Source organism: Megalops cyprinoides, chromosome 16 (genome assembly GCF_013368585.1).
Source record: "Megalops cyprinoides isolate fMegCyp1 chromosome 16, fMegCyp1.pri, whole genome shotgun sequence".
NCBI classification, from domain to species: Eukaryota; Metazoa; Chordata; class Actinopteri; order Elopiformes; family Megalopidae; genus Megalops; species Megalops cyprinoides.
In genome coordinates, this window is record NC_050598.1 from 31,371,527 (window position 1) to 31,386,361 (window position 14,835).

Here is a 14,835-nt window from a genome sequence, read left to right on the forward strand (position 1 = left end):
CACTCACCAAAGACAACATGCAGTTTAGCACTAGTTTTTCATTTGGGTACGTTTTACGCACACCAAAAGCACTTCACTGAAGCCTTCGCGTTTTATTTATATAAACAGAGGCTGTGCGATCAAAGAAAACGTAGGCAAAATACTTAATTCCTAAGAAAGGTATTATTTAGGATTTAATAGCATTTTATAGCTACATAACAGTTAAATTCAAACACTAAAGATACTTATATATTACCTAGGCTACATTTTAAATGCAACTGGCTTTTTATTTTTGGAAATAGAATAACAATATAGGTTATGTAGGATATCTGTAGAGACCGTTCCTTCGTTTTCGCTTTTTTGTTCTTCTTGAGAGTCTGAAGTAATTGACGCGAGACTTCTTAAAGTTTAAACTGTTTACTGATGTAAAGAAAATATGAACATTACAGATGAAACACCAGTCGCGAGAAATCCGGGTAGTCACGGTCAAAAACCTGCGCTCTGAGTCACATACACTATGCGAGTTTCCTGCGCTTATCGTGTGACGTCAGGCCTCTGCTTACGTTCCAAGTATGTAATATCAAACTGAAAATGCAATATTACAAAATAAAATAATAACCAATTATTTCCATTATGGCTAAAAAAATAACATCTAACGATTCTATCAACACAATTTATGATGTTTGAAAAACGTTTTGTTCACATATCACCGATGCCTGAATAGTAACTCCCCAGGCCCCACAGGTGCACTATTCACTATTTACTACTTCATTCACTATCTAATACACTATCACCGGGGATATAGACGTTTCATGTAAAATATATTAGGAATATGAAAGCATTTAGTGAAATCGGTGAAGTAAATAAATAGAGGTAGCAGTGTTGTTGACTTACTTTTTTATACGCGTTTAGAAATCGAGTACCGAAAGTGAAACTTAAATAAAACGAACTAAACAGACGAAAACAAGAGAATAAAACTAGGAATAATAATCATTCAGAATCACAGTACGTAGATATATACACGACTAACTCGTAGTACAGCGGTTACTGTATAGCTACACACGAGGAATTATAGGTTTGCCGACATCGACACATGAATTTTCTCAAAAGTCACAGACTTATAAAAACAGTGGCGAATATATTCTGTATTTATAATTTCATGTATAGTACGCAAATCATAACATCTTATTTGTATGAAGTGATAGTCATTGTAAATTTGAATGTCATTCATTTATTTTTACATTTCAAAAGTGATTAACAGGAACTTCTTGAACAAAATGGCAGAACACTATCCTCTCAAAGGCACCGCGACCCTACCTGTAAAGGTAACAGCATCCCCGCCGAATTCAGACTATTGGTGCGTTTCAGCGGAGGATTTCATTTCGGGGCTACATTCGAATATACGCAGTACACTCTGCTTATAATAAGCACCGATACAAGAATCATGCTGCTCAATAGGGGAAGAAAAAGGCAGAGCTTCCGATACATAAGAAACAGCTTCCTTCCTGAGTCTTAGGATGGAGATTGTGTGCGTGTGTGTTGTACAATACTTAATCTGCAGTCTTGCATTGACATAGTAAACAAGAAAACACTTTATTGATCCCCAGGTGAGGAAATTTGGGAAGATGATTGTGGAGAAGCTAACCGATGCTCCTCCACTGTCCCTTCGCTCCTAAAATAAACGCAGGGAGATCGCTACGCATAGCGAGTGTGCTCAGGCGTACGATGGGTGCCTCACTAGTTGCTAGCCGGTTTCCTACAGCACAGTAGTTCGGTACCATGTAATGTGGTTCCGAATGATTTCCGGGTTTAGTTTTCAGTCCATTAAACAACCCTCCTCCAGTTACCGTTATATTTAGTTATAGTACTTGTTACGTTTTGTAGTTTTAAGTAGGTACCGTGCACATTTGTTGTTTGTGTTCTCCCGCTCTCTCTCTCCCCCGGATGTGCTGTCTCGGTGTGTGGCGGAAGCCAGCTGCTCGGGAAAGGAAGTGGTCAGAGGAAGCGCGCGCCCTGACTACGTCCCTTTTCTGAGGTTTCGCCGTAGATTTGGCGCGAACTTTGAGGAAGGTTCATCGTAGGAGCGGAGGGGGGGGGGAGGAAGCGATATTGGTAGTTTGTTTTATTAGTATATGTAATGTTTGTTTTATTGTTATTTTGTTGTGGTTGTCATTTTGAATGTAATGTTACCTTTTTTTGTTTTGTTAAACTGTTATTCAAATATAATTCGTCAAGTTTCTGAATGTAGACTCCCTAGGACTCCCCTGTTCAGGGGGTGTTCGAGTCTATATATATAGTCAGCATGACAGACAGAATGGAGTGAGCTGGTGTCTGTGCAGGCCGGCATGCTGCAGCTGGTTAATTTGAGTTAATTTTGTTTAAGTTATTATTAACTTGTTTTTTTTGTTCTTCTGTTGGAATTTTGTTTTGGTTTTTGTGTCTGCACTCCCTCTATGAGGAACATTGGTGGCTACCATTTTTGGCCTTAAGTAATAAATAAAAATCTTTCCCTGGGCATCCTGAGACCTGCTTGATTACTGCTGAGCTGGTGTGGCCACTTAGTGTCATCCTGGAGACTCAAGTAGTTGCCTAGGTCTCACAATGATATAAGATAATAAGATAATAAGATGATATAAAAGAAACTCAATTCATTGTTACAGAGAACCTGCTTTGACTCCTTACAGTTTGGTCGAAGTCTTGCATCCCACCCTCATCTGAAAGTATATAAGGACAACGTTATAACTCTTCATAACACAGCTTCTTAAAGTTTAAACTGTTTAATGATGTAAAGAAAATATGAACATAACAGATGAAACACCAGTCGCGAGAAATCCAGGTAGTCACGGTCAAAAACCTGCGCTCTGAGTCACATACACTATGCGAGTTTCCTGCGCTTATCGTGTGACGTCAGGCCTCTGCTTACGTTCCAAGTATGTAATATCAAACTGAAAATGCAATATTACAAAATAAAATAACAACCAATTATTTCCATTATGGCTCAAAAAATAACTTCTAACGATTCTATCAACACAACTTATGTTTGAAAAACGTTTTGTTCACATATCACCGACGCCTGAATAGTAACTCCCCAGGCCCCACAGGTGCACTATTCACTATTTACTACCTCATTCACTATCTAATACACTATCACTGAGGATAATTACTAGGTGGCTATTGTTTATCAAAAATCAAAAGAGAAAAGCTTTATGAAGCAATTAAACATTGGCATGGCTCTTCTCTGGGCATCTCCAGAGAAAGGATAGGGGCTTGGAGGGGTATAATTATGTATCCTGGATGCAGAATGTATTTCAAAAAGAGCTGAACTGGATTCAGTATGACATCAGCTGGACATCAAAGTGATATTAATGAGTGATAACCCCACCACCTTTTCTTCTAAAAAACCGGCCATGTCATCTGCCAACAATGACCGGGATCCCACAACGGTGGCATAAATTGGCTTTGTAGAGATAGGAGTGCAGGCAGTCCAGCCTAGTGGTAAAGAGCAGAGCTATACCCTTGGGCTTAACACAGAATTGCCTCAGTAAATACCCAGCTGTATAAATGGATAACATGTAGAAACATGTAGGAGATAAAGAGCATCTGCTAAATGAAAATGCAGTTGACCCTCCCACATCGGGGCTTCGATTTTTCGCGGTTCGGCAAAAGCAGTTAAATGGGATTTTTTTGGGAGCTTTGATGCCTTGTGCGGGAAACCGCGTTTATACATTTACACATTATACATTATACATTTATGACTTACTAACCCGTGTTTAGTAAGTCATAAATGTCTAAAATACAGTACATGTATAATTTTAATGTATTTTATCGTTTAATACCATGAATATACACAAATATATGTTAAATTTTATATATATGAAATTTTACGTGGTTTTTCCACATCACGGTGGGAGGGTCAACTGTAATGTAAAGCAATGAGTGGGGTTTCTCAATTCATAGTTCTCAGTCACTCTGATTCGTCAGGCACCTGCGAGTTACTTTTTTACTTTGTGGAAGAAAGTAGCCACTCCTGGCACACGAGCGTATGGGAGGATCGCATTTATCTGGCTTCACTACAGGTTCAGAGGTTGCTGCAGTGAGACGAGCCTCATGTACAATTGCCGATTCCAGTGTTGTATAAAGGAGAAAAAAGCATTACTAAATTGAGAAGAGTGCGTGTGTAAGTGTGTATGTGTGTACAAAATTTGAAGTTTGGTTTGACACCAAAGTCAAAACCTGTAGTACTCTACAATCAAACAAAAATCAAATAAGATGTCAAAGAATAAATGCAGTTTTTTATTTCAGAGCAAACTACTGAATGTTTACCCTGCGCTGTATATGTGTGGCATAAAGAGAAAAAGAGTGTGTTTGTGTATATGCGTGCACGCATGTGGGTGTGTGAAAGAGAATGTATGTCTGCATTGAAGCGAAACAGAGTGTATATGTGTCCGTGCATGTGAGAGCGTGTGTGTAGCCTATATGAGGGTGTGAGTGAGAGAATGTGCCTATGTGTGTGAAAGAAGAAGAATGTGTGTGTGTCGATGTATGCAAGAGATGGAGTCAGAGTGAGTGGTTGAATGTGCACTCACTCTAAGTTACCTATTGAGGAACAGTGCTTTAGTGAAGGAGGAATCCATGCACAGAGTGATTTTTATAACTTTTTGCTCATGCTCATAATCTTCTTTGACCAGCTCCTGATTGACCTGAAACGGAGAAAGCAGATTTCAAGTACTGGTGTTCAACTGGAGAAACATAATACTATGACGTTGCACTTTAAGCCTATTACATTAAATTTCATACTGTTCACCTAGTTCTTCACATACTGTGGTTAGTTCCTCATTAACTATAGAACACTCTCCATGTCAGTGGATGTGTGGAAGAGTTACCCCTACCTTAGTAAAAAGGTCTACCAGGTGGTATCTGCCATCAAACTGTTCGAACACCTCGTTCATCTTGATGAACAGTGGAGATCCATATGTCTCGTTGCGCAAAGCGACGTTACCTGCATGGGTACACATGTGGACGTATGATGCTGATCAGGGCTGCTGACCCTCCTGCCCTGACAACAGCACTGTATTGTTGAGTGGGGAAGGCAAAGAGCTGAGGAGCTGAGAACTGAACCCCTGTTTCCCCGTCCGCAAGAGAATGACATCACTACACCCCGAAATCACCAGGCTTCGTGGTGAGGCCGCAATGTTCCGCATCTGAGCTTTTCCTAGTGACATCACCATGTGCAACAGGCAGGCTTTCTATCCTGTCATTTACACTGGCCATAAGACACCCACTACGCATGTAGCATACATTGAACAAGGTCCACAACTCCACAAGCGAACCCCTGTTCTTGACATACAACTGACTCTAAATGCCAGCGTAGTCACCAGTTGAGCCTATGGCGGTTAACCCCTGGCTGCACAGGCAATAACGCTAGCTAACCGGAGTGTCAGGAGTGACGTCACTGCTGAGCGCTCTCTGCTACCTGCTACGCTAACGTTACCGGCTTCATGCATAACTCACAGAAGCTGTTACCTTCGGCTCTGCTACGCCCGCATGCCCTGACATTGCAGCCGAAAGGGAAGCCGAGCCTCTGCTTACCAGGCAAGGTGGGGCAGATGGTGAGGGTGTCGCTCACTGTGGGCATTCTGCGCATGATAGGGCTGTCCGCTGCCCAATGAGATTCCTCCGTCAGGAGATCGTCTGCCACCATCGATTCCACCCCATGGTCCTTTCCCCCTGTCAGAGCCAGAGAAGAGTCACAGGGGAAGGGGTCATACACACTGATTACCTGCATTATTACCATCTCTTACCATCTTTAGAACCAGTAAAGCATTAGTGTCAATTTATTCACAACCTACGTCCTCTGCAGGCCTGAATGATGAAGACCTTTGGCTTTCCCATGAGCTCGGGGCATTCCTTGTTGTTGAAGAGGGCAAAGATATCCTTCAGAGGGACCTGCTTGCGATCTATGCCATCAATCACTCCCTCTCCGCCATGAGCCATCAGCACAATGAAGCAGCAGGCCACTTCCCCTCCACTGCGCAGCGAGGTCTGGAAGCTTTTCAGAGCCGGCATAATGGCCTGTTGCAGACAGGTTGGGTAAGAAAATCGCCACAGTTAAGGGTCGATGATTTTGGCTGTTTGTATGCAGCCTGTCAGCGGAATTAAGCTGAGACTAGGAGAATATTTCTAAGATGCAGTCCACTCCTTTGCATCTTCTTTGCATTCACTATGACTTTGCAGGCGGAAAAGGCATACAAGTCAATTATGGGGAAAAATGACTCCCGTGACAGCATTTTCACATACAAATATATTCATAGTAATCTGCTGTGATTCTGTCTGCTTATAGGCTATCAGAGGAATTTGACTATTTTCCTGAGGAGGTGGATGTTTAAATAACTCTGTTTCAAGTGCAGTCGAGGCAGTTGTCCACACTTCTTACAGTAGTAATGAAGTCATGCTTATATTTATTGAAATAGGAAATTTGATGAAAAAGAGTTCAGAAATTGTTTGAAATAAAACAGTTCAAGGAAAAGGGTATTACACGTAACATTTGTTTGACAGGTTGTATAAAGAAATGCATTTGTACTTTGTGCTGAATTAAGTTTTACTCAATTGTCCACCTTTGTGCTAAGCCTAATCATACCTCCCCCTTCAGGTCATTTTTAGTAGTGCAATCGAAGGAGTATTTCTCAAGGAGCTTTGTGATGATGTTTCGGTCCATGGTTGCACCGTCTCTGTCCTTCTTCTGACACAGAATGAAGGCCTCCCGTCTCCCTGACAGGTTATAAACAAAACCCTGAGGCAGAGAGGAAATGGAGATTAATGTGTGCGTGTGTGTGTGTATGCATGCGTGAGTACGTGCATGTGCAAATGTGTGTGTGCGCATCTGTGTACACATACAGGGATACAGAGCTGAGTTCATACACATATAGATCATTCATTCTTGGATATGAATATTATACTTTTGTTTTGAAATAATGTTTTTGTTCCCAACCAACGCTTGAGCTTCTTAACAAAGGGAGCCAGACGTGGAAAGATTTTTTGCCAGACGTATTCTGGTATACGTCTGAATCCATGCTGTTGATAAGATGAGGACATCTGTAAGAGGTGATGTGAACTAATCGCAAAGCAGAGCATATTCACCTCCGCGTCTCACAGAGGGGTTGATGTTTTTAACATGAGTTTCACCCTTTCTGGCACCAAATGTGCTGCTGATGAACATGTCCAAAAAGCTCAACGTTTGTTTTATTTGTTTGAAAGTCATGGTCCAAACAACTCTGCCATGACCACCAGGTTTATGCAACTGACATAAAATGTTTAGTTATTTTCAAAAGATGCCAGGTTTTCTTCAGTAAAGAAACCATCGCTGGTAGCTGCTTTTTATATTTATGTTGTATTTGCCTCCAAAGACAAATTCCTGATTAGCGGGAATGTTTTTAAGTATTTTAAGACATAGAACACCTCCAAAAGCTGTATTAAACACAGAAACAGCAAGTGATTATAATGCAATGACTGCTTAGAGACGGAAGAGGAGTTCACCTCATCATATGCAACCTCAGTCTTCTTGTTGGAGGGACCTGAAGGAATGAAAACTGTCAGTTTAGCACAAGTGAGAACAGTTCTGTGAACACACTGCGAATAAGTACACATGAGTGTGTTTACCAAGAGTTCTGGATTTAGCTCCTGGAAGGTTCTTTATTGCTTAATTAGCTCAGCAGTTTACTCCTTTTGACATTTTTAGTGAACGTTTATACAATCAATCACAACTGACAATTCTACATATGTATATTCTCAAGACATATTTTACTGGAGTGTATTTTTGGAAACACATTGAGTAAATGTAAAGAGCTATGTAACACTTATTCACCCTGCTAAACTGGTTAAAATGGATACATTACATTACATTGTTATTTGGCAGACGCCGTTATCCAGAGCAATTTACACAGTGCATCTAATAAAATGGCATGAAAAGTGCCTAGAATGGCATGCAGGTGCAAGGCAATATATAAAAATTAGTGCTGTCAAAATTAACGCGTTCATTTTTGCGATTAATTTGAAATATTTAACGCGTTCAAAAAAATGAACGCAATTAACGCAGCTGCGTTTTGTTTACTTCCTGTGGCGGCTGACCTGTGACCCGTGACGACGTGTGCCGCCAAACCGACCCATCCTGGCTAAAGATGGATAAGGACAAGGATGGAGTTTTAGGCGAGAAGTTTCACTTTAAAAAGCTTTCAACTAATAAATACAGACACCACACTCGCAGCTTTACCTCGGTCGAAATTGCATGAAGTTCACCAGTAGGAGGCAATATTTTACGATTTCCATGAACTTGTCTCACAAAATGCACTCGGGAATGAGCAGCATCAACGCGCAGGTTGAAATAATTACGTTTTAACTTCTGTTTGGTTTTGCATTTTGTGAGTTGAATGTGTCATAAAGCACACACAAGAAATCCAATAGATATTACAAAGGCATGCGGTTTAGATACTGTCCAAACATGAGGCTGATGTGTTTTCTCTCTTTAAGGACAATAGCAGAATTGTGCATTTTTGTTTAGAATATCCACACACAGAACGCTCTACTGCAAGAATATTTTCGTATATTTTATAGTACATATCAAATAAAATGTCATGCACACAACAAACACATTTTGGGCCAAACAACAGTATTTGAATTTAAATATACTTCCTTTGTGTTGATTCTACATTAATTCCATGATTTTACATTTAAACAAATATCCATTATTATAAGCTTCAGTCTTAAGAAGAAAAAAAGGCAATTAATCGCGATTAATGACAGAAAATTGTGTGATTAATTAGTTTTTTTTAAAATCGATCTACAGCCCTAATAAAAATTAAGCATTTTGAAGCAGATGCAAGCTGTCCCTGGTAGCCAGTGGAGGGAGATCAGAGTGCAGACCTGTCTGTCTGTCTATATGATTGGTGTACAGGTATGTATGTTTCTCCACAGCTGGAAATACAGGTAAAATTCTGTGGCACTAACCTGGCTGGTCTCCCTGGCTGCGTTTAAGCTTCAGTCCCTGCCCACATTTCTGCATGTCCTCAGTAGAGCTTTTCAGATACTGACGGATTCTTGAGTCATTCCTGGGGAGCTTGTCCAAGACCTTTTTCATTGCGTCCAGAGATCCCTGTAGTCCATATGTTTGTAGAATCTGTTCCACTAACATACTCTTATCCAAACCCCTCTTGTCCTTGGGAATTTGGTCCAGGTACAGAAACATCTTACTGTATTCTTTTGCATCCAGTTCACTTAAGATATTACTCATGTTGTCCCGCCATCTGTCTTCCATCTCCGCCATACCTGTATCAAGGATGGGGGGAGTCCCATTGGTTAGGCTACAAGTACATTCATTCACAGACTTTGCTATCAGTTATAACTGTGGGCTTACCAATTATTGCTCAAATAAATTATTAATAAATTAGGGGCGTATTCTCCCATGCGTGTAAGTCAAAAAAGCGCGCAGCTACGCACTTTTCAGCCTACGCGTAGTCTCCCCTTGACTTATGTCTATGAAGGCAGTTACGCGCTTCGGGAGGAGCAACCCCAAAACCTGGGCGTTTCTTATGTAAACACCATTTACGCGTATTCTGCCCTTGACTTACGTGCTTTTCAGCTACGCGCTTCTGAGGGCTGTATTAAGTCAAGCGCCACTACATGGCGAAACACCATATTGCCTTTTCAGTCGGCGTTAGGCCTACTTTTACCATTATTATATATGTACAAATACAGTTCAAAATTTACGATATTTGTGTGTCATTATTTTTAAACCACAATAACATTTCTTGTAACCCTATATTACATTGTTAAACAGAAGTTTTACATCACATGGTGTTGTGAACAAGCCTGGTAAATAATTAGTTCAATTAGAATAAAACAGAAATATCAATTAAGATGAGTATAAATAGCAGAGCATTCATTAATCAATTTAGCTAATATAGAGTACCTTGCAAGAGTCATGATGAGTGATTACTAATGAATTTTTAATAACAGGCTACTCAGTATGAGATCAAGCGTGGACACTGGAACATGCATTTGGTTGCACCTTTTCCTCAACAGTGCGTTTTTATTAACACTTTCGCGCATATGGTCACACCAGTGTGATTAGCCGTTTAGCGCGTATGCTAAAACGGTTACGATTAGAAAACGACATTGGAAAAATTCTAGCTAATTTTAGCTTTGATGAAACAGCGATTTAACATTAAAAACATAGCAAATGCTAACTGAAAACTACGAGAAACTTAATAACGCTAATGAAAATATAACGTACCATATACATATATATATATAATATATATATATAAAATAAGTTACGTGCGAAAGGGTTAATGAATCTCCACACGTCAAACATGTCTTTATACATAGGTCCAGTACATGTGTCGTTTGGTATATATATATTTTTTTTTGGGTTTATGTCATACATAGAAAAAATGCTTTCCTTTGAGGCGATTCGTAATATACCTCTCCCTTTGCATTTATGTTCAAAATCAGAGTCTGGTTTGAATGGATTTCGATGACATTCACAGTAAATGCGCAAGTCCATGTTCCACGCTTTTTCCGACAGCCAAAGTAAGCGAGGCTGTGACTGAGCCCGCCTTCATTCTGAAGGTAAGCGCTGTGGGCGCGATCGCAGCGCGGAGGGGAGGATACGCGTAACTGGAGGCGCGCAAAAAAGGTTTATACGGGAGAATAACCCCTTAGTTATTATGTAACATTTACAATGTATCATATTGTCTGTCCAATATTTGGTTAATTGTTCGCATTATCTTTGGAAGTTATCAGCAATTGTTTTAACGATTTTTGTTGTTAGATTTCTGCTACGAACTTGAAACTGAAACTAAAATAAAACGAATTAAATATATGTAAGAGAACATAACCCGAAATAGCAAGTATTCAACAAAACAACCAGCAAACACTTGAATAATCGCTTTATATTAATAAAGGTGTTCAAGTAAAAGTTTATTACTGAGCTATATATTTACTTATCGTTAACATCTACCAAATACCTCGCTGTATAGCCTACTGTAGCTCACCAGATCAATAAAAGCGACTAACATATAATTTAATTAACATATTTTCTGTAAAGTCACAGTAAAGTAAATGGCAAATAACATGTTTATTGATCATTTTTACGGATTGTAGACAGAAAATGATAATGATCTTACCTGTAGGTTACAAAGAATCTAAGTTTCTTTAACTTCCGAAAGTGACGGCTGCAGAGGATTAACTTCCTTGTACTGGTAGCTGGGGGGAGAGGGTCTAAGTTGGCGGTGCTGTAGTGGGAGGTGCATTTTTTGCGACAAAACACAGCAGACAAGAACATACGATTAGCCTACGCATAGTTAAACAGGTCCACAAGCCCACTGCGCACAACGGACAAGAACATAACCAAATACGCACAATATTTTAACCGTTCCAAAAGCCCAATTTGCACAGCACACAACAACATAGCCAAATACATTTTTTTGCAGCAAAAGTATCTTTTCCAGTTTCTGTGCCATTGTGATAGCGAGTTATCTTGAATGATGCAACATTACTAACTATTAGATGACTAAGCTACATGACATCCGTTGACCATGATGCTTGGCGTTATTTTAATTATGGATATTATATTCCCGCCAGTTTCGCGCAGTATCTTCAGGTAGTTTATTACCGTTCGCGTAACGATACACCCAACTATAATACCCAAACGCTTTTTTTTTTTTTTAACACATTATCAATTTTATTGAATAAAGTATTGGTCACTGTCCTATTAAATAATCCGTATTCCTAACCCATAAAGAATGTATATGTACAGTATTGTGCAAATCTTCTGCCATTTCTGCTTTTATATAACTAAAAGCTATTTACTAGTTATATACTGTATAATAAAATTAAAGCCATTCATCTAAGCAGTGAATGTTTAAAAACACTAAGTAACACTGAAGTAAAAACAGGAACATTAATACAATGAAAAGTGACAAAAACGTTTGTATTTAAAACAAGTCAGTATTTTGTGGCCTCCCTTACAATGCAAAACTGAAGCAGTTCACTTTGATAGACTGTCGTGAAATGTTTTCCAACTAGTCCTTCTTGAGGGATTTGCCATACCTCTTCCTTTGACGTTTTTTTGTTCTTTTCCCTGTTTAAATGACCCTACACAGCTTCAGTTGTATCGAGGTAAGGTCTATTGAGATGGCCAATCTAATACTGTGTGTTCCTTCTGCCAGCTCAGGTCAAGTAGGTCTTAATTGTGCTTGCAGAATGTTTGGAGTTGTACTGAAAGTTTTTGCCAGTCAGTCATTGCCCTGAAGGATGAAGCAACATCTGCTTATATGTTTATAGAAATATATTCTTAACTTTGTGTATTACCAGAGACAATTATGAGCACCCACCAGCTGTATATCTCTGCACATCAGGATTTAAGCAAAACCCCAGTGACAGGTTTTATTGAGTATCTGTGTTTATTACATAATATGGATATTATACAGTAGATATTGATCAAGGACAGTTAAAAACATCAGATTAGCACTGAGTAAGTATATGTAAATAAATTATGACTCAGTCCGATGAGAGTGTGAGAAGAAGCTCATGCCTGGATGTGGGAAGTCACAGACAGACCAAGACAGCCGGACCGAACACAGCGCAATATCCAAGGACACACGTCAAGTTAGGTTTGGCGAAGCAGTTTAAAACCAGAAGCTTTTTTCTCCCATTAGTGTGTTTCACATATGAACAGTCAGTGTGCGGAAATAAACACCAAATATTAGTATTCTTTTTCAAGGGCATCGTCACAAAGGGCTACTCTCACTGTTGCTAAGCAGCGGTGTTCTACGGTAACCTAGGTGATCCCGTTTTCCCACCAGGGGTTTACAGAGAGAGGAATGACCACATAAAGATCCTGTGACACACAAGCGATCGGATGAAGAGCGCAGAAACAGCAATCGCTGGGACCAAAGGTCTGCTGGGATTCAGGAGACCCGGAGAACACACTTGGAGAGGAAAACACCAGTATGCTGTACGGAGATATGAAAGCATCCTCCAAACCCATACCTCAGATAAGAAGGGTGTGTCTGTGATGTGATGGGCAAATCACCACATGACAACACTAACTGTTACAGTCTCTGTGTTTTTGGGTTTTCCAGCTGAGTTGAAGGTGAGCTTGGGCCAACAGAACAGGCCACAAAAGGTCTGTGGTGCTCTACAGCCTGCTACAGACAGATACCAGCCTGCCACAGGGAGATACATACCAGAACCATTAGAAATCATAGATTAATACAGTCTGTTTCAGAGAGACACCAGTCTACTACGGAGAGATACCAGCCAGAACCAATAGAGAGCAGAGACCAGTACATCCAGCTTCAGAGATATCAGCCTTCTTTAGAGATACCAGCCACAACCATTAGCAATCAGAGACTAGCAGTAACTTTGACAAAACCAAAATTGACAGACTATGAAATTGGTGAGCGCTTATATAACACAATGAAATATAAAACTGAAGTCTCTGACCTTTCACCTGAACTCTCCTCCTCTTCTCCACCCTCACCTCTATGTTAAAAAGCCACCACGAGGTTTACCCTTCCCTTTAACCGACAGACTGGAGCAGTGAGGCAGCGTTGCAGCTGCAGACTCGACACCAGGAGCAAATGGTCAAAAGCAAGCTTTAAAACAGTAAAACGTCTAGCATAAGACAATATGGAATGCAGTAAATTAGTTTCAAACTAAAACTGACACACCGCAACAGAATGCAATGCATGACACTGAAGATGGTGAAATAAAGGTTTCAGTTATGAGCCTCCTTTTGCTGAGCAGTGCTGATCCCTCGTTAGAGGAGGTGGAAACGCAGCACACAAGCCGAGCCTGCAGCGAGGAAGGAAACGACCCCGCTTCTGCCGCTGGGTTTCCTACAGAAACGACTGCACACTGCATCTACTCTTCTGCCTGACAGCCCTGCATAACTGGTAATGATATTAATACTGAACATGAGAAATACAGGCCAGTTCCGCATGGGGGTTAGCCTAACGTAGCCTACAGTGACGGAACAGCGACGAGACAGAATCTCATAACACACTGAACAGAGGGACCCTGCCACTCAGCCAAACTGCAGCAAACCTGTCAGATCACCTGACACCTGTCATATCACCAGGACTAGGGTGAGTGGCAAATCAAAACCACACCCCTTTTACGAAAGGCAGGGGTGAACTTTGGTGAAATGTAATGAAGGGAACAAAGTGACCTGAGAGGTAGATTCATACACGCGGGTCTTCAAAAGCACTACTGCAACACCTGTGGGGGGGGGGGGGGGGGGGGGGGGAGAGACACCTTCACACTGTTACCTCACCAGAAACCCAACACGTCCGGTTCTCCATTTCCCTAAACATCCTTACAAGGACATTTCTTGAGCTCAGACCCACAGCATCAGCACTCCCACTGCCGTAACCCAACACTCTAACTGCACTAAAACTGAACTCTGTGGCAACTCGTTAAGGCTTGGATTCCACACGCACCACGCATTTTGCACGGAGAAGCGGCTGCAGGCTAATTCCACAGCTCAGATCCTGCTGGGGGCCAATGAGAGCGTCTGAAGCAGCTGTGTAGCCAATGGAAAGACAGCTTTCCAGTGAGGTGGCTATGATATTAGGAGCTGATATATTAACAGGGGCCCAAACCACTTGGATCTGGAACAACCGCAAAACACATGTGAAGCGTAAGAGGATGGATTCTGCACTCTGACATAGTGTTTACACATGTCTGCTGACGGACTTAGGCTATTTTGGTATATACACTTCCTATAGATAAATTTTTTTTCTATCAAATAAAGAAACAAAAGACAATGACAAACAGAGTCAGCAGCCCCCAGGG

At 40.7% G+C, this 14,835-nt stretch overlaps 1 protein-coding gene across 1 annotated transcript; it reads right to left on the reverse strand.

The window, feature by feature from the left end:
* Positions 1-4,454: 4,454 nt before the first annotated feature.
* LOC118791601 (caspase-14-like) lies at positions 4,455-11,218 on the reverse strand. The gene is made up of 8 exons (XM_036549018.1): positions 11,160-11,218; positions 8,980-9,297; positions 7,513-7,550; positions 6,617-6,769; positions 5,829-6,051; positions 5,569-5,706; positions 4,869-4,978; positions 4,455-4,679 (listed from the first exon to the last, which is right to left on the reverse strand). The coding sequence occupies exons 2-8, from the start codon at positions 9,293-9,295 to the stop codon at positions 4,572-4,574; spliced, it is 1,086 nt and encodes a 361-aa protein (XP_036404911.1). The 5' UTR covers positions 9,296-9,297; positions 11,160-11,218; the 3' UTR covers positions 4,455-4,571.
* Positions 11,219-14,835: the final 3,617 nt, after the last annotated feature.

Coding starts and splice junctions, on each gene's coding strand:
- LOC118791601 (XM_036549018.1), bottom strand. CDS start 9,295: ATGGCGGAGATGGAAGACAGATGGCGGGACAACATGAGTAATATCTTA. Junction 6,770..7,512: donor CTGAGGTTGCATATGATGAG/GTGAACTCCTCT, acceptor TCTCTGCCTCAG/GGTTTTGTTTATAACCTGTC. Junction 6,052..6,616: donor AAAATGACCTGAAGGGGGAG/GTATGATTAGGC, acceptor TGTCTGCAACAG/GCCATTATGCCGGCTCTGAA.